Here is a 20,191-nt window from a genome sequence, read left to right as displayed (position 1 = left end):
TGTGTCATTGTGGCTGTTGCCGTCATTGCTGTTACTACTGTTGTCATTGTCATCACCCTTGTCGTCCTAGCATGTGTGAAGTCATATTTTCAATCTTTACCACTGAACAAAGTGGATTTGGTGGCGTGTGCCTGTAATCCTAGCAAGCGGGAGATTTAGAATTTCAAAATCATCCTTGGAGGACAGTTTATAAAACGGAAGACCCTGTCTCAAGAGGGGTGGGGGGCAGGTTGATGCATTTCTTTAATCCCAAGAGGCAGAGGCAGGCAGATTTCTGTGAGTTCGAGGGCCAGCCTGCTCTACAGAGCTAATTCTAGGACAGCCAGGGCTCTGTTACAGAGAAACCCCTGTCTTGAATTTTTTTTTCATACTTTATTTTTGTAACATCTGCTGTTAACACTTTTCTACTATCCCGAAAATGAAGTTCAAAGATAATACCCTGCCTGCACGCTTAGCCTTAAAACAAAATCAACACCCGGAGGCAGGCACATTGGAGCATCTTCAGTCCCAGCTACTCAGAGGCAGAGGCAAAATGAATGCTTGAGGCCAGGAGTTCAAGGTCAGCCTGGATGTAATAGCAAGACACCCCTCATCTCAAAACAAAAATCATTTCAATGTGTAAATCCTTCCGTCAGGATTATTCTAGAAATGGCATTGTGCACATCTACACGGACTTAAGGAATGTGACAGCTATAAATACAGAACAAACACTGCACTCTAACATCCTGGAAAAGCTCAAGAACCTTCTTGTGTTTTGTATAAGTTAGAGATGGGTTCGAGATCAAGTTTTCATCCAGGAAGAATCCAGCTGGGAGCTCAAAAGCAGAATGTGATGTACAGCAATGTATCTCTTTGCTTTCTGTTTTCTGTATTTTTAGATCTTTTGTGTGTGGGGGTGGGGTGGGTGTTAAGTTCACTGTGTTCATGCATTGAGTACTCTTTTTGGCCAGAAGACAATATCAGATCCTCTGGTACTAGAATTATAGACAGTTGTGAGCTGCCATGTGATTGCTGGGAATTAAACCCAGGTCCTCTGAAGAACAGCCAGTTCCCATAACCACTGAGCCGTCTCTTCAGCCCTTTCTTTTTGTTTTGTTTTTGTTTGTTTGTTGGGCTGGGTTTTTTTTTTTTTTTTTTTTTTTTTTTTTTTTTTTTTTTTGTTAATTTTTCATTCTTTGAGAATTTCCATACAATATATTTTGCTCATGTTTACTTCCCTCTCCCCTCCCTCAACTCCTCCCAGATCCTTCTTAACTCTCTACCCACCCAACTTCTTGTTCTGTCTCTCTGGTTTTGAACTCATCAAATCCGTTTGTGTTGACTGATTAATCATTCTGGGCATGGGGGGGTCTGGCCTGGATAGACCAGGTGTCACAGCATTAGAGAAAGCAGACATTCCCTTTCCCACAACTCCTCAAACACCAACAACTCCTCACCTATGGCTAGGACTGGGTGCCCACCTCCTCTCCTCTATGCTAGGATTTTGTCTGGTTTGAGATCACACAGGTTTCATGTGTGCTGAGTTTATATATGTATCTGTCCTGTTATGTCTGCAAAACATTGTCTTGAAGTCATTTATCACCCTGGCCCTTACAAATCTTTCTGATCCCCTCTTCTGCATAGGACCCTGAGTCTTGAGGGAGAAATATGCTCTAGACATCCCATTTAGGGCTGAGGTCTCTTGTTTGTTTGTTTGTTTGTACGGGGTCTCACTGTGTATTCTTGCCTGGCCTGGAATTCACTGTGTAGACCATGATGGCTTTGAACTCAACAGAGATCTGTCTGCCCCTCCTTCCATGTGCTGAGATTACAGTATAAATGCACATCACTATACCGTGACTGTGTAGACCAGACCCCCCCTCCTTTTCCCAGATGCCTTAAAATTCCCATATTAAACAAAACAAAACAAAACAAAAACCCTCTCCCTTAAATTCCTACAGTGTCCTGCAGGGGGCAGCATCTCTTCCTTCCTAAACCATTGTCTTAGACCAGCCCGCACTGTACACGGCAATTAAACTGTTAAATTGCCGCCCTGTGACTGCATACCAATGAGGAACTGAACATGCACATTTCCGGCACAGAGTATGGTCTGACTGCATTCCAAGGTTAAGCACTGGAAAAATTAACAAGAGTATTGACTTATTCACATGGAGCTCTGCACTGTCCTAAGCACTCCAGAAACTATCTCCTTCCATTGTCCCAAGAACGCAGTGAGCAGATTATTATCCTCACTACTTACAAGTAAAGAGGCTGAGTCACAGATGAAAGCTCTCATGCCTGTAGACTGGCCACTGTACGCACTCCAGGGATCCTCTCAGCAAGCCTTTGGAAGCACCCGATAGAAAACAACACATAATAAACCTCTATGGCCAGTGCCTAGACATGGCATGGTTGTTTGAACCTCTCTCTCTTTTTCTTTTTTTTTCTAAGTGAGTAATCTAAGGCTTGGAGAGGGGGATGGGTAGTTTGAAGGAGGAGGAATCCTTTGCTCCCTTCCTGCTAGCAGAAAGCCATCTGTGTCAGGGAATGGCTGACAGATAAAGTCACAGAAATGCCGTTGGAAAGAGAAACAAACAGAAGGGGATAGGGGACATTACAAATGTCCTTTCCTGGCTGAGCATCGTGGATTTCAGGACATTTCTACTAAAGCTTCTCCCTACCATCTCCATCCTTACTCTTTATACCATTCAAATCCTGGCCCCAGTCCGATGCCAGAACATGCCCAGGAGTCTTCACTACCAAATGCCTCAGGCCAGCATAAAGAGGTGCAGGGGACCCCAAAGATAGGCCAGAATCCAACATTTTAAACTTCTAAACATTCTTTTTTTTTTAATTCAATAAAGTCTTATTTTCCCAAATGCACAGCTGGTTGAACCTTTCATGCATCTTCACCAGCAGCTGGGGCATCTCCACCCTTTGTGTCTCTGGTGTAAGTGACTTGGGCTCTGTGCTTTGAAACCAGCTTGCTAAGTCCTTCACTAAGTAGCTCCTGAAGGGCTGCCCTGGCCAAGGAACCTCCAATCTTCAGTCTCTCGGAGACCACGGCCAGAGTGATAAGCTTATAGTTGGGAACTTCCTTACAGAGTTTGTCGTATGTAGTTTTGTCAAACAGGATGAGATTGTTCAGCTTGTCCTGAACTTTGCATTTGAACCGATTCTTCTCTTTGGCCTTGCCACCAGATTTATTGACTGGGTCCTTGTCTTTTTTAGCCGACTTTCCAGCATCTTTCTTCTTGTCGTCTTTGGGTGGTATGGCGAAGCTCAGAGAGTAGTGTGGACCACGGCAACCTCTCTAGGATGTTGGGACTTCTAAACATTCTAAAACTGCTTGAGCAGCTGATTCTGATACGGTAGGAGAAACCATGCCAAGAGGGAACAGTGACTCTTCAGTCCGACCCTGGGTTTGAGTGACTCTGAAGTCTTGGTTGCTAAAGCATCCCCTTGTAGAGGTACTCTCTAGAATCACTCTCCTGCACCCAACCGAGCTCTGGGGCTGCTTAGCATGCATTCCCAAATCCTCTGCCCACAAGCTTTTGGATGAGCTCTGAGCCAGAACGGCTGTTCTTGGGTTGAGGTCTCCAAACCTCTAGATTTACTGCCTCATTACTATGCGTGGCCATTTCTGACACTCCAACTCTGGGAAAGCCTGGTCCAGGATACAATAGTATTTTCAGATTAGCTACTCTAGATAGTCACAGAACTGCCTTAGCAAACCTTTGGACAGCAGCGTGACAAAAAATTTTTAAAAAATTTAAAAAGGCATGTTGGGCCTCCCTGGTCATTAACAACACTGTTGTTTTAAGTCTTCATTGTTTCCGATGAGCAGCCTAGGGCTTGAAGCAAGGCAAGGCCCAGGATATGCTGAGTGCGTGGATAAGTATCAAATTCTTCCTTTGGGAAGAAAGAGAGAGGAAAAAAGGAGGAGATGAATTTGTTCCCAGTGACAGCTGTCATTAACCACCTACTGTGTGTCAGACATCATATTCTGTTTTACACACATGATCTGATTTATTCATTGCAAGAGCCCTGTGGTAGTCATTGCCCTTGTCCCGTTTCAGATGTGCACATTACATATGAGCAGACGTTGAACAGTTTGCTGCAGGTTAGAAAGGTGAGCAAAGGGACTTGGGTGATGACTCATCAGGGGAGGGTGTCTGCTGCTAGGACCCATGTGGTGGAAGGAGAGGAATGGCCCCAGCAAGTACTTCACAGCTAACAAGGGAAACAAAACAATTACAGGTGAAAATATAGTCCAAAGCAAACAAATAGAAATAGCTGCAAAGGGGCATGAAAATTTGATCTCACAATTGCCTGATTCCTGCCATTTCACTAGCCACTCTGTGCCCCCACCCACCGTTCAGTTCAGCCCAGCTAGGCAGTGACTATGGTCACCATACCCCAGGACTCCCTCAGTAAAGCTCATGATGTTATTGTGTGCAGAGGCAAAGGGGAAGCTTCCCATCGACTTGCTCAGGTATCGTGAGCTAGAAATCCTAGCTGGATGACCTTGGACCGTTCCATACATCTTTCAGCTTTAACCCTTTAAGATGAGGGCAATGATACTAGCATAATTAGTGACGGTGAACACACAGCTCAGATTTCCTCTGTCCCTGCCTCTGAGGTTCCAATTCCAAAGGTTCTTGCTTGAGACAGTGTCTCACGTAGCCCAGGCCTTCCTCAAAATCTCGATTTCTGTCTTGGTCTTAAGTGCTGAGATTATAAGCATGTACCACCATGCCTGGCTTTATACAACCCCTCTTTTGTTTGTTTGTTTGTTTGGTTGGTTGGTTGGTTGGTTTTATATAATGCCGCGTTCTGTATATGTTAGGCATATGTTCCTCCAATGAGCTACACTCCCAACCTGGAGTTTGGGCCTTTTTAATTTGTTTGTTTGTTTTGTTCTTCAGAAGAGGGATTCTCTCTGTAGTTCTGGCTGTCCTAGAACTCTGTCTGTAGACCAGGCCGACCTCAAACTCAGATCTGCCTTGCCTCTGCCTCCCAAGCACTGGAACTTAAGGTGCGCACCACCACTGGGCTTTCCTATCTTTAATTCTTCACTTCTTGGTGATTCTGATGCACAGCCAGCTTGAGAGGAAACCCTTTACAAGGCACCTGCAGCAGCCTCAGAGGGGACAGGATCACGAGTGGTCCCTCTCCGAGAGCCCCAACGCCCCACTCCCACTCCTGTTTCTGCAGCACTTTCCTCCCAGCTCCTCCACATGGGTGTGCGGGCGTGCGGGCGAGAGTTCTCTTCAAATCAAGGACTCAGAGCTTTAGCAGTGAGTCAGCAGCACTTGGAGTCCCAGGGAGCCTACCTTTCCAGCCGCCTGGGAACCCAGCCTGAGCTGGGAAACAGGATGCCATGGGTTCTGCTCTAGATTAGCTCCCTTTTTGACTCACTGGCAGCAAAAGGCTAGTCAGGGAAGCCTCGGTGTGCTCATGCTCAGTGGGTCTTTGAGGACAGCAGACTTGCCCATCTGAGCACTACCTAGGAGTGAGTCTGGTGACAGGCAGAGCAGGTAGAGGAACAAGCCATATGCAACAGTCTTACATAATCTGAATTCCCATCCTTGTCTCATTTGCTTCTCTGTGATGGGGAATGATCCACTGTCACCCCGTCACCCTCTGCCTTCGCCTTTGTCTGGTCTTCCTTCTACCCTCTGAATGCATTAAGCTAGTTTCTACACCCACTCTTTGTGCGAGACTTGGAATGCTCTGCCACAAATGGTCACAAATCTGCTTTCTTCTTCTCACCCAGGCCTCAGTCTACCCGTCGCCTTTTCAGATAAGGATTTGCCAGTCCATCATCAAATCTAAGGTGTGAGCACGGTACCAGAACACATCCTCTTCTGCACTTGCTCTGACAGTGTGCCATGAATGTTTAGGGAAGAAGCCTGCTAAACTCCAGGATGCATTATGATTAAGATTTTTGTTTTTGAGATCTAACCTCATATAGTCCAGATAGGACTCAAATTCAATATATTAATGATGACCTTGAACTCCTGACCCTATTCTCTCCACCGTCTAGGTGCTGGGATGAGCATGTGGATTTCCCTAACAATGGGTCCTGTTCCACAAAGAAACCGAGTTTCTTGTCAGGCAGTGAACTACATACAGTCACCAGAATGTCTCTGCTGAACTGTAGGTGGCCTGTGGTTCTTTCTATAAAGCTGTTGCTTTTCCCACGTCCAACTTACCCTCTGCTGCTGAGATTTCAATGGCCAAAAACAAGTGCAAAGTTTCTTAGACATATTATTTCTTTCTTTTCCACCCTCTGTCCCTCTTTCTCTTGGTGCTGGGGACCACATCCATGGTCTTATACATGCGGAGGAAGCACTCTTATCACAGAAATACATTCTTAGCTCAATATAGCAATTATGCATATTTAACAATTTTTGTAAGTGTGTGGGGTTGTAGTGGTGCTCAAGGTGGTGGTGCTGATGGTGGTGGTAGTGCTGATGGTGGTGGTAGTGCTGATGGTGGTGGTAGTGCTGATGGTGGTGGTAGTGCTGATGGTGGTGGTAGTGCTGATGGTGGTGGTAGTGCTGATGGTGGTGGTAGTGCTGATGGTAGTGGTTATGGTAGTGGTAGCAGTGATGGTGGTATTGGTAGTGATGGTGATGGTGCTGTTGGTGGTGGTGATGGTGATGTTGGTATTGGTGGTGGTGATGGTAATGATAGTTTTTCTTATTTCTCTTTTTTGAGACACTAAAGGTGAAACCCCGGGCTTTGCACATGCTAGGCAAACTCTACCATTCGGTTGCATTCCCATCCTGTAATTTTGTTTTGTTTTGCTTAGTCTTTTGGTTCCAGGTTCACTGCAGTTTTGGGAAGGGAAGTGACTATCCTAATACATTTCAGGTCTTTCATCTTATCTCCAGGCCCTTCCTTGTAAAACCTGACACACAGACCTGGAGAGGGTGAGGCTCCCGGGTGTGATGAAAGCCTGGAGTAGCCCCAACAAAGCTGAGCTGACGTGATGGTGAGGTGGAAGGACCTAGTATAGGAAGAAAGAAGCAGGATAGGGCAGGAAAGCAGGGTGTGAGTGGTGGGAGGGGTAAAGGGGAGTGATTTGGTCATGTGTCAGGAAGTATCTCCCTCCACCCTTCCCTGGGGAGAGCCCTGACCCTTAGATGGCTTCAGCTTTAATATTAAACACCTGCGGGAGGAGGTGAGGTGTGGCTGGGGTGGCGGCCAGCTGCTGAGGTCCTGGGCCGGATACTGAGCACCAGAGGAATACCAACGTGGCTTTTAGCCAAATAGGTGATAAGTAAGATTCTGCCTGAGAGCAAGTTGACTACACAATTGCACCCTGACACCTGGCCAGACTGGGTACCTAGGGAAGGGAGAGAAAAATAGTTTCTAAGGAAACAGAGTAGCCAAGGTTGGATGTCTAGAGACATTAACACCACCACCAGCAGCAGCAATAGGTCAAATTTATCAAGAGCTTACATCAGGCACTGTACTTTCTGCTTTACATGTGTTTCCTTGCTCAGTCCTCAAAAAGCTTTCTGCACAGCAGCCATGGCCAGTGTTACTATTGTCATTCCCATTAGAGACAAGGAGAAACCGAGGCTCAGGAACACCAGTTATCTTAAGGGCTGGAGACATGGCTCAACTGTTAAGAGCACTGGCTGCTCCTCCAGAGGACCCAGGTTTGATTCCCTGCATCCACACGGGGGCTTACAACCATCTGTCCCTCCAGTCCCCGGGAATCTGATGCCCTCTTCTGACCTCTGTGGGCACCAGGCAGGCATGCTGAACCCAGACATACATGCAGGCAAACACCCATAGACATAAAATAAAACAAATCCACCTTCTTCCAAAAAAATAGAATCAATCATCTTGTCCAAGTTCACACAGTAAGTAGCAATTCAAGTCTGTAGACATGGCAGTTCACTGTGGAAGCCTAGGCCTGGGAGTGTAGCTGGGGAGAATTAAGAGTGGGGGAAGCCAGATTGACCCCTGAGAAAGTGGGGGTGGGGTGGGGAGAAAGAGTGGGATAGACAGTGTATAAATAGTAGGCCTGTTTTTATCCCTACACATGGCTGAATCAGGCAAAGTGCTCTCTGTCTGGCACAATTTGAAGGCTCTGAATGCCAGCCCAGCCCTGTGTCAAACTCCCTACCCAGCACGTCCCTGGGAGCCGAAATACTTACTGAGGGAGTCATTATTTGAGTCGGGACATTGACTCCAGACGACCCCCACCCCTCGTAAAATTACAACAGCTGGAAAAGAAACACATCAATCTGGCCCGGGACGCACACGCTCTTCAAGGTTAGCTGGTTGGGTCCTTTGAGAGGAGAGTTTATGTTTGAGAGACTAGCCTTAATATCCAAGGGAAAGTATGAGGGTTGTCCTATAATCTGTGCCTCTCTGGTTGCAGAAGCCTGGGAACTATACCGCATAGCTCAGAAATCCTAAAGTAGACTGTGTCCCCTGGGGGAAAGCAGTGGAAGCCACTCCTAACTTCCGTTGCTGTTGCTGGATTGGCATCAAATGATTGCAACTTTGTGTTTAGTCACTTTGCCCTCAGGAGACCAGCTGGCATTCGTGTTTCTAATTTTTAAAGGCTAAACGAATTATTACTTACTGCTTGGTATCTGCTGAGTGCAGATACCTAGAGTGGAACCGTACTTGTCAAAGACGGAGGAGCAGAGGCCAGGCACAGCTCTCAGATCACCTTTCACTAGGCTGCACCCGCGTAGGAGGAAAGGTAGGACCCCGTCTTGGCCACCTGCTGGTCATTCGTCCTACACCCACACTCTCACGGCTACTCTGGCCTGGTCCCAAAAATGTGAGCGCCTCCCGGTCCAACCCGCCGCGACCGCCTAGTCCTGGGGAACGCTGTCGGCGCCTCCAGCCCGGCTAGCTTCCCGGCGCGGGAGGGGGAGGGGAGGGGGCGGTGCCGGGCGGGGCGGGGCTCCCACTCCTTCCCCGGAGCCTTATTCCCGGCCCCGGCTACGAGCGAGCGCTCAGTCGGCCCGGGGAGCTGCACGCGGCTGGTCGGCCTGACGGACCTTCAAGGGCTGGAACGGACGTGTGGACCGACTCTGAACAGACAGACTAACCGCGGCCGCCAGGTTCCCAGACAGGATCTCACCCAGAAGCAGGCATCGGACGGTGCCTAGCGGAATCTCTCTGTCCTCCACCGCCTGGCCCCGGTGCAGGCGTCCAGCGGCTGCCGCATCCAAAGTGATCGCTGCCTCCCCGTCTCAGCCAGGCTCGGGACCATGAAGCTGCTGCCGTCGGTGGTGCTGAAGCTCTTTCTGGCCGCAGGTAAGAGCTCCTGTCTCCGAGGTCGGGGGTGGGGTGGGCGCCGTGCGGGGGACACGTGGGTAGATCGCTTCGGCGCCCCCCACCCGCCGAGCGGGCCACTTGGTGGGGCCCATTCGTCCTGAAGGGCGGGCGTGGACCTCGATGGCGTGGTAGAGCGGGGTCTAGGCAGTGGGTCTTATTGTGGCCTCTTCTCTTGTGCAGTGTTGTCCGCTATGGTGACCGGTGAGAGTCTGGAGCGGCTTCGGAGAGGTCTGGCGGCAGCAACCAGCAACCCTGACCCTCCCACTGGAACCACAAACCAGCTGCTACCCATGGGAGGTGATCGTACTCAGGAGGTCCAGGACTTGGAAGGGACAGATCTGAACCTTTTCAAAGGTGGGTGTGGAGGCTTACTAAACCTTACATGCTGTTCGCAGCTGAAGAACACAGGCCTAAGATTTACGCTTTTGCACCCACCCCCATCCCTGGGGCGGGGGGCTGCTGAAGGGATGTTTATGGAAGACTTCGAGGAAAAGCTTATGGCCTGACTGAAGTTGGGGGCTCTGGAATACAGTGCGGTCACTCTTGTCCTTGGTCTCCCTTGGTGTGGGGGTCTTACTTTATATTTTGGAGCAAATAAAAGGAGGCAGACTGTCCTCCGAGGTAGGCTAGAGGGTAGAAGGAAGCATGACAGAGATGCTTACTCTAGAGTTTCCATGCCAGAAAAAGTGCAAGTCCTATTTGATGTATGATTATATATGTGATGATTATATATAAAGAGCTAATAGAGTTCTCAGCCTCAGGGCACCAGGCCTGGTTTGTTAGCATCTTTTGGGAATTGTGCACAAGAGACTTGATTTGGGTTTGGGGTGTTGTCCAATCAGGAAGGGAATCAGTGACAGAACAAGCTTTGTACATGGGTGCTCCATAAGCGGAGATGGGGGGCATTGGAAATATGCAGTGATAACCTCCTTCACCCATCTATCTCCAGGCTAGAGAAAGAGAGGGCAGTGAAGAACTCTTAGCTTTGGCAGATGAGGTCAGCACTGGCTATGAATGGTGAATGTTGGGGCCCTGGGAAGCTATTTTGAAATGCCGTGGGTCTGAAGCTTGTAGACTCCACTTGAATCCCTAAGGAGATTCCAGGAAGAAAGAGCTATGTATGGTCCGATAACCTGTATCTGGGACTGAGCACAGGGACTGGTCAGAGTCCAGAACCTGAAGGCCTCCCTGCCTCTGGCTACTAACAGTGACTCTTAAAGGCGGAGCCAGACCAGTGCCCTATGGGCCCCGGAATGACTATATTTGGTTGGAAAGAGTCACACCTGTTCAGCCCCACCTGCTGCTTAGCATGCCTGCTCCCTCCTCGCACAAGGCTTCCTTAGGTTCTTTCTCTGTTTTGCATAAGAGTCTGCTCTAAAACTGAGAGGCTGGGATTCCACACATCCTCTCAACAGTGGCCCCCTGGGGTCGCCCATGTCCTGAACAGTCTGGATTCTCCTAGCTCTCTCTCAGGCTGGATAGGGCTGGGCGGGGCTGTGACTCACCCCCCACCCACATGGCTGCTCCTCTTACCTCTGCCAACCTGACTCACTGCTCCCTCTCAGCCTGAGCCTAACTTCTCAGTCTTATTCTGCACCTCTCTCTCTCTCTCTCTCTCTCTCTCTCTCTCTCTCTCTCTCTCTCTCTCTCTCTCTCTCTTTCTCTCTCTCTCTGATCGCCTTGGGTTCTGCCGCTTTGCTTTCCTTGGAATCCTGATAACTGGCTTCCTCTGGCCACCTGCAACACCTTCTGAGCGTTTAAGGAGCCTGGTATAGTACCAGATAGCACTGTCCTATTTCTAATTCTGCACTATCCCGGGGCAAGTCCCTGCCTCTTGGGATCTAAGAGTTTTCATCATAAAAACACCCTAGCATTCTTGAAGTCTCATTTATATTAGGATCCTATGTTCCTAGTATAATCTATCATGTTCATCTCTTCCAGACTCAAATTACAGCTATGGACAGTAAACACCTTTTATTTATTGGGTTCAGGGATGGAGAAAGCTGGCATCAGACTTCTGGGCTAATGGCCACTTCCAGCTAGATGTGAAGTTACCCCCTCCCCATATCTACAACCTGAAAAAAAGAGGGGGGTTGTCATAGTCCAGTTCCTTCTGGACAGTTCCTTGTATATATTGTAATGCCCTTCCCTATCCCAGATATAAATAGGACATTTGGAGATAAATCTAACTGGATGTTTTAAAAGATGGATAAATTGTCAAAGGGCATAGGGCAGGGCAGATATCTTGCCTAAATTCAAAAAAGGTAAGGCCTTTTAAATCATAGTTGACTTATTTTCTATTTTCAGAACTAGGAGTTCTGCACTAAAACCATTCCCTGTGACCCAGTGGGAATTCCCGAGGAGAGAGTCCAAATCTATAGACACTCTTCTTTTAGAAGCTTCTTACCCCAAAGAGCCAAGTTCCTTTTCCCAAAGCAATTTTTGTCTGTGACATAGTCTTCCTGCAAGTGGGTCACTGAGTACAGGACCAGGAAATGAGGCTGACTGGGGCTACAATAGAATCGTGCACGTGGGGGATCATAGACGGTGGGTGTAGAAAGCAGGCAGAGTGCAGATGGAAATACCAGGCTGGTAGCTTTGCACTGTGACCTGCAGTTTCTCCAGCTTTCTTAGAACAAGGGCCATTCTTTCTTGGGATCTAACCCAACCTCTATTTCCTCTTAAACATTTCCTCTTTCTGGTTGTTCTTAAAGAGTTTTCCCAGGCCTCTGACGACAGGAGGGATCAAAGAGTGTGTGCATCCTCGTCGGTTTTAGGGGTTCCCACCTGGAATCCCATGTTCCAGATGCTGGAGTGGGTGAAATGGGGGTCTGAGGTGAGCCTGGCTTGTATCTGGAGAGACAGAGTAGAAATGCTGAACTTGTACCTTTTTCCTACAGTTGCTTTCTCCTCCAAGCCACAAGCCCTGGCCACCCCAAGCAAAGAAAGGAATGGGAAAAAGAAGAAGAAAGGCAAGGGGCTAGGAAGGAAGAGAGACCCATGTCTTAGGAAATACAAGGACTACTGCATCCATGGACAGTGCAAATACCTGAAGGAGTTCCGTAGGCCCTCTTGCCAGTAAGTGCTCCATTCCCAGAACGAATCTCATTGTCACACTGCCAGCCACACATTCTGTTTGTCACTGTTCCTTGAATTCATAATTTCACTCAGTTTCTTTTCAACCTCGAGGAGGAAGTTCAAAGGAAGGGACATATTTTTAGTCAGCGGAAGTCCCCACCGCCACCACCACCAAAGAGGATGTAATTTCCTGTGGCATGGGTTTGTGACTGTCCTCAATCCTTCAGGACATTTCCTCCCGCATACTTATAAAAGAGCATGGGTCCATGAGAGCTGGCACTTGTGAAGGAGGGCCTTCATTCCTGGACCCTTCTCTGGAAAAGAAAGCTGCTAGAAAACACGGCAAGAGTGGGTTTCTGGCAGCTGATATGAGGTGCCTTAAGTCACGTGCTATGTGGGTGCATGTAGATGAGCAGATGTTCATTGGTCCTTAAGCATGGCAGGACGGTACAGAGAGCAGTCAGCATGCAGGGTGATTCGAAGCTCCTCCTCTTTACCTTTTCACCCAGGCGAGGGACAGAAGGATGTAGGAGACATAGAGGATATTGAGTTTGGGGACAGGGAGTTGGAGAACACTTTTTTTTGGTGTGGCAAGACTATCAATGGAACCCAACTCAGCCTGCAGTACCACTGCTCCCTGTCAAGAGTGAGGATGGAGGGGGTGGTTGTGGGTTCATTATCCTCTCAAAGGCCAAACCCAACAAGTGGCCACCTTGGCATGACGGTGCTGTTATGCTCTCTGGCAAGCAAAATGTGGTCACTGTGCTGAGACCAATATCTCACATCAGTCTACAGATATCCCCTCTTTTCCCTGTCAAGAGAGGTAGGCTCTTGGAAACTTGTGAATGACTCTTTCTAATAGATTCTGGACAGTTCAGAATGCTGTTGTCTATACACTGCCTCCCCCACCCCCTGTCAAACATTTTTTTTTTCTGTATGACATCTCTTCCACTTGTGACTAGCATGGGTCCTTTCAACTTTTATAAGCACCCTAGTCTTATCTAATCACACACAGCAGATCTGTCCTGTATTTAGCAGTTAGCTGACAGATCTATTCCCACCTACATAAACAGTGTGTCCTTTCCTGTAACATCCCAGGAGAAGTTTGGTGTATTGGAGAGGCTTGGTTAAGAACGGCAGAATCAGCGGGCTGGTAATAGTGCACACACTCATGCTTTTAATACCAGCACTCAGAGGCAGAGGCAGGTGGATCTCTTTGTTTGAGGCTAGCCTGGTCTACAGATTGAGTTTCAGAACAGCCAGGGCGGCTGTCTTGAAAAAAAGAAAAGAAAAGAAAAGAAAAGAAAAGAAAAGAAAAGAAAAAAGATACAATCTCTGTCTGCTCCTTTCCAATGTCCTGGGACAGGACAGGAAATGTTTGTCTTAAATGTGTAAAATGGCATCATTAACTCCGGGTGGAGAAAGTGACTCTGAGGGTAGTCAGGATGGACTAGAGCCAGGAGTCTGTCTAGCCACACTGTCTCAGGATGTTTGTGGCTCAGGGTATTTCAATGAATGGATTTGCAGGACTTCCATTGATCAGCCAAGAAGCAGGGTTCCCCTGACCTCTTAAGCCTAGAAAACCCAAGTGTGCTTAAGGCCACCTAGTGGCCCTGGGGATAGTGATAATAATCATGTTGGTATTATTTCCTTGAAATCTCCATTGTTTACACTGAAATCAGGTTCAGACCAGCAGGTATGGTGAGCATTCACTCCATCTGAAGGAACAGAAGTGGTCTTTGGAATTTCCAAAAGCTCTCTGCTGGGAGGGCAGAGCTTTCTCTACTTGGAGAATGAGGAAACCACAGAGAGCAAGTAGGAAGTTATTTGTATGAGATCAACAGCTAAATAAGTTCATGGGAAGAAAATGGGGTCTCACTCCTTTCCCAGCATGCTTTTCATGTTCCCAGGACACACCGGGTGTTGGCTTTCTATCCTGTCCTTACAGAGTCCGAGCAAAATTTTATGGGGGGCAGCTGTTGTGCTAGAACACGAGTTTACTACTCTGAGAGTACAGCAAGCACCCAGAAGGCTTTGTGTCAACTCCCTAGGCAGACTTCATAGGGTTGGTTCTTTGACATAGAGCTCCTGGTTTTGGGCAATGTGATGTCTGTGTACCTACATCTGTGCCGCCACTCTTTGTGGCTTCTCTACTTTAGACCCAGAAACTGCCAGCTAGGGTGTGTCCAGACTGCTGTGGTGAACTTAAGGCTAACTGGCTTCCTAAACCAGCCTTTGACAGCCACCAGGAACAGGAAAATCCTTCTGTGTCACCAGCCAAAAGTCATCCTCAAAGAGCAGTTTTCTTGGGCTTCTGACTGGCTGCTGACCCAGAAACTGGCTGCAGGGTTTCCTGTGTCTAGAGCAAACCTGGGGTGTAGTTGGGTTGGGAAGGACTCAGAGGGAAGAGAGGCAAGCCTGGAGCTGCACTACGCACACCGCTCACATACAGAGAAGCCCCTTCTCTTGACTTCATCTGGCTTGAACATCTTGTTTGATTGTATAATATCTCACAGAAGTGGGGCCTGGGGTTTTCACGATGCTCCAATGAGGTAGGCCTTTCTTACCTCTGATCTGACATGAGGAAACCAAAGCTTAGAAAAGTAATGGGATTTGCCCAAGATCATCTGGTTAGAAATAGCAAAACCATTCTGGAACTCAACTTATTCTGATTTTCTCTATCAAATGATGCTTCCTTCACCTCCTGGAGTAGGTATGGAGTTATGTAAGATTATGTAGAAGATATCTCAGGCCTCTAGAAGAAGCTTCTGTTGTCATGCAAGTTCTGAAGTGGGTCACAGACGTGGAGAAACATGTCCTAGTTTGATGGATATGTGTGTTGGCTTGAGTCAAGACACATGATCTTGCCCTGCATCCAGGGATGCTTGGGATGTGCTCAACCCCCCTTCTTCCCTGGGGAAGCCAGTCTTTGAAGGGAGGGGGAAGTGGGTAATATTAGCTCATTAACATTATTATCCTCTTGAGTCAGGACAGAGGTGGCAGAGGGATTATATAACTGAATTGCGGGACTCTGAGGCCAAGTTTTATTTCTGCCATCTGAGTAACTACCTGTGGGGTTTGAATGATGGTTTGGAACTGCAAGACAGATTCAGACTCGGCTCTCCTCCCCGTGGCATGGCGTGGTTCCTGGGGTCACCCAGACTGCTGGGTTAAATGCAGGTCTCTACTACTCCCTAACTTTGTAACCTTGGCATGTTATTTATTGAAAGTTAAACCTCGGTCTCTTCAAAATGGGGATGGTAATCTCTACTTACAGGTAGTCTCATTTTAGATGTTAAATGATATCAAAAGGTCCCCAAGTTCAAGCCTCAGCACCGATGCAGTTAGTGCAGAATACTTGGCTCATGGTAGGCCTTTATTATGTGCTATTTATTATTAAAGTTGTGAATAATAAGCAACAATAAAATAATAATAATAACAATAATAACAATAATAATGTGGTCAGAGAACAGATCAGACAGTCCCAAGACTTACCAGATATGTTTTCTTAGGGTTACCTGCATTGCCCAAAGGGATGGAGATTGTAGCTTCAGGCCTTGACCTTGCTCCTAGTTCTGAGACTTGACTGATCATTTAGTCTCTGTGACCCCTTATCTCTGCACACATGATTTTCCAGACACACTCCCAGGAGCTTCCTTTAGGTCCTGGAATGGTAGGGATATTGTTAGATCTATTTTTCCTGACTCCGACTCAGAGGTCAGACATACTGAAGAGGCTAGGTTAGGAAGGAACATACTATCCTTTGTGGGAAGGAGGGATTCATCCTGCCTCTGAGGCTCCAGGTACACAACTCTTTCTGGAGAAGGTTTGGTTCAGAGTAGAGGGCCACAGGTACTTGGTGCCTTCTTCAGCAGCTGCTGGTCTAACCTCCTCAAGCGTACCCCCACCCCAGCTGGTGGGTGAGCAGTTGTGGGGGGGTGCATGAGCAAAGTTAGAGGATCCATGACAATGCTGCTGCCCTGTTTCTGAAACCTAGGGAAGTTGTACCACTTTTCTGTAGCATGGGGCTCCCCCTACATCAAAGGTTCTCAAGGGTGCTCAAAGGAAGGGATGTCTTCCTAAGAGCTTTAAGGAAATGCTTTGTGTTTGAAGAGGGGGTTGTCACATGTTTCTTGAGTGAGAAGAGCCCTGGGATTGTTTCTGACATTCTTTCCTGCTGTGACAGGGTGGCTGGGCAGGAAGATGTAATCTTGGTTTGTTTGCTTTGTGTCCTGAGATAAAGGAGACATGAGAGACCAGCACACAGAGAGAGGCCAAAGGCTCCAAAAGCCCCAGGTTGGGAGCTAGGAGTTAAATGAAGGAAATGAGAAAAATGATTCCTGGCAAAGGGACAGGGCCTATTAATAGGCTGAGCAGCAGTGGGGAGGGACTGCATGCTGGATGCATCGATGGGCAAGGCTGGGTTTATTTCTGGGTCAGAATGTTGAAGGGCCTCTGTAGATAGAGAGAGTGATGCTGAGTTGCCCTCTGTTCAGTCCATCGGCCCTTGTGTCCAAGTCCTCTTAGGTAGCTTAAGCGAACACCTTAGTACAGATGTAACACATTAGGCCCATGTGGAATAGATCTAAAGTGAGACCTTTAACTCCTCCCTCACTTTTTCCCTGCCTAGAGCAGGACTCTGGGGGCGGGCTGGGTGGAGAGAGAGGCAGAGGAGGCACATACACCATTCACTCTGTCTTCTTGTTATTCCAGATGCCTCCCTGGTTACCATGGACACAGGTGTCATGGGCTGACCCTACCGGTGGAGAATCCCCTATACACGTATGATCACACCACAGTCTTGGCTGTGGTGGCTGTAGTCCTGTCGTCTGTCTGTCTTTTTGTCATCGTGGGACTTCTCATGTTTAGGTGAGTGTTTGGAGCCTTGCAGGCTTGTTTTTCTGAGTCACTCCTTTCTCCCCTCCCCCAACTTAGAGCCTCTCCTCATAACCCTAGATGTTGGCCTCAATATTGTGTACTTTCTAGAGACTTCTTTTTTTTTTTTTTTTTTTTTGCCTAACTCGGCATGAGACCAGTGTGTAAAGCCCAGGGTACCTATTGCCATGCCATCCAGGTTCTGTTTCTCTTTTCTCATGGGGTTCATTTCCTACCCTCTGTGGCCTGGTCATTCACCCACAGAGGCACCTCTTAAACATTTCTTTCTCCTGGCATTAATGCATGGTTTGGTAGTAGAGGCGTGGTTAATATTATCAGTCTTTCAGTGATTGTATTCTATAAGGTATTTTGAGGATCAAATCAATCAAATCAAATCAATAAAGTCAGGGGTGACAGGTACACATTTGGTATGAGGCCAGCCTGGGCCACATAGGAAATGTTAGTCCAGTCTGGGTTATGATGTGCTGTCTCTAAAAACATGATTTTTACACATATGTATAAATCCTCTGCTGGTAGAGATAGGGATCCCCCAGAGAAGCTGGTTAAAGACTCATGAATTGCCATACCTTCTGGGCAAGAAATGGATTACCGTCATGGGAGTTGCTTGGGAGGGCTGGCTGTGGGGCCTGCACTTTGTCATTTCTTCATCACCATTGTTTTCCTCAGGTACCACAGGCGAGGAGGTTATGACTTGGAAAGTGAGGAGAAAGTGAAGTTGGGCATGGCTAGCTCCCACTGAGGAGGACCTGAGCTCAAGGTAATGCTCCATCCTTTGTCCTGGCAGCCTGGGCAGACAGGCCAAGGCCTGGGTGGGTCCGGGGTCTGCTTCACTGAGTGCTGAATTCTCTTGCTTAGGGTTGCAGGAGGCAGGTTACTACTGTGAAGTCTGAGTTATTTGCAGAATTGTTTTCAGAGACTTGGTGGGGCATCTCTGTCTAGGTTACAAAGTTGTGAGGACCCCCGGCTCCTCTTCCTAACCCTCTTTGCATTCTATAAGATTGGACCCAGCTTTAAATGCCTCCCCCTTCTGCTTCAGGAGCCTTCAGAGGATGGCTACCTCTGAGACAGCGGTTCACTACAAGTTCTACAGAGGGGAAACACTTCACCAGCGGCCACGAAGACTTCATCCATTCCCAGTTGCTACCCTGACTGGGCCTCCTGTAATTGCTCTGCAAAAATATCAGAGCCTCTAAGTGCCAAACAGACTATGCCCGCTGGGATCCGGATCAGAAGAAAGCAGGAGCAAGTGAGCCTTTCAGGCCTTCCTGATCCTCCTCCACTGAACCCACTGGTTTGTTGAAACACTTAGCTTCTGGATTAAAGGTCAACTAGCTTCCATGTACTCCAGGATTTTTGACTGAAAAAAAAAAATAGAGAGGAAGGATGAATGGTTTATGGACTGGAAGAGACCAACAGAGTTGAGAAGCCATGTGTTCAAGTAGCCACAAAGGATCTGCTGTTTGGACCCTCCAGCACGCTGGATTTGATGAGCTAACTGTGAAATAACGAAAGCCCGAGAACTCTTGAGTTTTGGGACTTCTACCCAGAGGGGAAAATAACAAGTATTTTGTTGTTTTGCTATTGTTGTTGTTGTTTATTTGTTTGTTTGTAAAATGCCTCTTAAATTATATATTTATTTTATTCTATGTATGTTAATATATTTAGTTTTTAACAATCTAACAATAATATTTCAAGTGCCTAGACTGTTACTTTGGCAATTGTCCGGCCCACCTCTTGCAGCTCTACCATCTGGCTTAATGCCACGCTCCCATTTGCTCTGTAACCCATCTGTAGTAATTTATTGTCTGTCTACATTTCAGAAGATGTCCCTGGAGCAGAGTATCCCAGGGTGGGTTGTGTGTGGTCAGATTGCAGGGATCGGGTTGGGCAGAGCCACTCTGTGAGTTGGACTGCAGTCTTGCCTAGGTGATTTTTGTCTACCGTTTGTGTTTTGAAAGCCCAAGGTGCTGATGTCAACGTGTAACGGCTATTGGTGTTTGCCTGTGTCCGCCCCCCCACCCCCGCCAAATCTCAGAAGAGATTGGGTGTCCATGCCTGCAGCTTCCTGGTCCTCCATCACCCCATCTTACACCCTTTGTGTCAAGACATTTCCCTTATCCTGCCATTCTTCTGGTGCTATTCCATGCAGGGGTTGGCAGAGCACAGAACAGTTTGGAGAAGGCATTAGTAAAGAAAAAGGTTAAGAAAGAACAGGGAATTTTGGAGTTGACTATTTGTAGTAATTGGTACCTATCAATTACTACAGAGAAAGTTGGCGGGAGGTAAGGTTTTGGGTAAGGAGACTACGGTCTCACCAAAACTGTAATGTATGCTGTCACAGTCCCCATGGAAGTTTCTAGTGCCATTCTGAACTGTTACAACCTATATTTCTAAAACCTGGTTCATATTTATACTTTGTGATCCAAATAAAGATAACCCTTACTCCATCCATGTTCTGTTTAGTTTTTGGCTTGGTGTTTGTTTGTTTGTTATTTGTTTAGGGGGCTCACTATTGAACCCTGGCTGTCCTGGGACTTTCTATGTAGACCATGCTGGTCTTGAACTCCTATCTGTCAGCCATTGCCTCCTGAGTGCTTGGAGTAAAGGCTTTACCTGGTTTGTTTTGTTTTTATGTGCATGAGTTCAGAAGTTGACTTTGGGTGTCTTCACCCAAATTGCTCTCCTTTATTATATTTCTTTCTCTTCTTTCCTTCCTTCCTTTCTTTCTTTTCTCTTTTTTCTTTTTGACAAAGTCTCGCTACATAGCCTTAGCTTACTTAGAATTCAGAGGTCTATGTCCTTGCCTCTTGAGCGATGAGATTAATGGTGTGTGAACTACCCTGGTTAGTTTGCTCTTCTTACTTTCTGAGTCAGTGGCTCACTGAACCCAGAGCTCAACAGTTCATTGTGGCTAGGC

The 20,191-nt window shown here is 47.4% G+C and overlaps 2 protein-coding genes across 3 annotated transcripts; one reads left to right on the top strand and one right to left on the bottom strand.

Moving 5' to 3' along the window:
* Positions 1 to 2,878: 2,878 nt before the first annotated feature.
* LOC308423772 (small ribosomal subunit protein eS25-like) lies at positions 2,879 to 3,620 on the bottom strand (the record flags this gene model as incomplete). The annotated part of the gene is made up of 2 exons (XM_080920532.1): positions 2,879 to 3,292; positions 3,528 to 3,620. 2 exons carry the CDS (start codon positions 3,618 to 3,620, stop codon positions 2,879 to 2,881), a joined length of 507 nt encoding a protein of 168 aa, XP_080776658.1.
* Positions 3,621 to 8,139: 4,519 nt separating this feature from the next.
* On the top strand, positions 8,140 to 19,679 carry HBEGF (heparin binding EGF like growth factor). Of its 2 annotated transcripts, XM_080919968.1 has the most exons (8): positions 8,140 to 8,277; positions 8,617 to 8,716; positions 9,084 to 9,279; positions 9,481 to 9,654; positions 12,201 to 12,378; positions 17,092 to 17,247; positions 17,941 to 18,031; positions 18,311 to 19,679. In XM_080919968.1, the coding sequence occupies exons 3-7, from the start codon at positions 9,234 to 9,236 to the stop codon at positions 18,011 to 18,013; spliced, it is 627 nt and encodes a 208-aa protein (XP_080776094.1). In that variant the 5' UTR covers positions 8,140 to 8,277; positions 8,617 to 8,716; positions 9,084 to 9,233; the 3' UTR covers positions 18,014 to 18,031; positions 18,311 to 19,679. The 2 variants fall into 2 exon arrangements, with proteins under 2 accessions (XP_080776094.1, XP_080776093.1); XM_080919967.1 differs by lacking the exons at positions 8,140 to 8,277; positions 8,617 to 8,716 and having other exon boundaries at positions 8,992 to 9,279.
* The last annotated feature ends 512 nt before the right edge of the window (positions 19,680 to 20,191 follow it).

Source organism: Micromys minutus (genome assembly GCF_963924665.1).
Source record: "Micromys minutus genome assembly, chromosome: 8".
Lineage (NCBI taxonomy): Eukaryota > Metazoa > Chordata > Mammalia > Rodentia > Muridae > Micromys > Micromys minutus.
The sequence above is the reverse complement of the archived record's forward strand: the minus strand, read 5'-3'. Positions and strand labels throughout refer to the sequence as shown.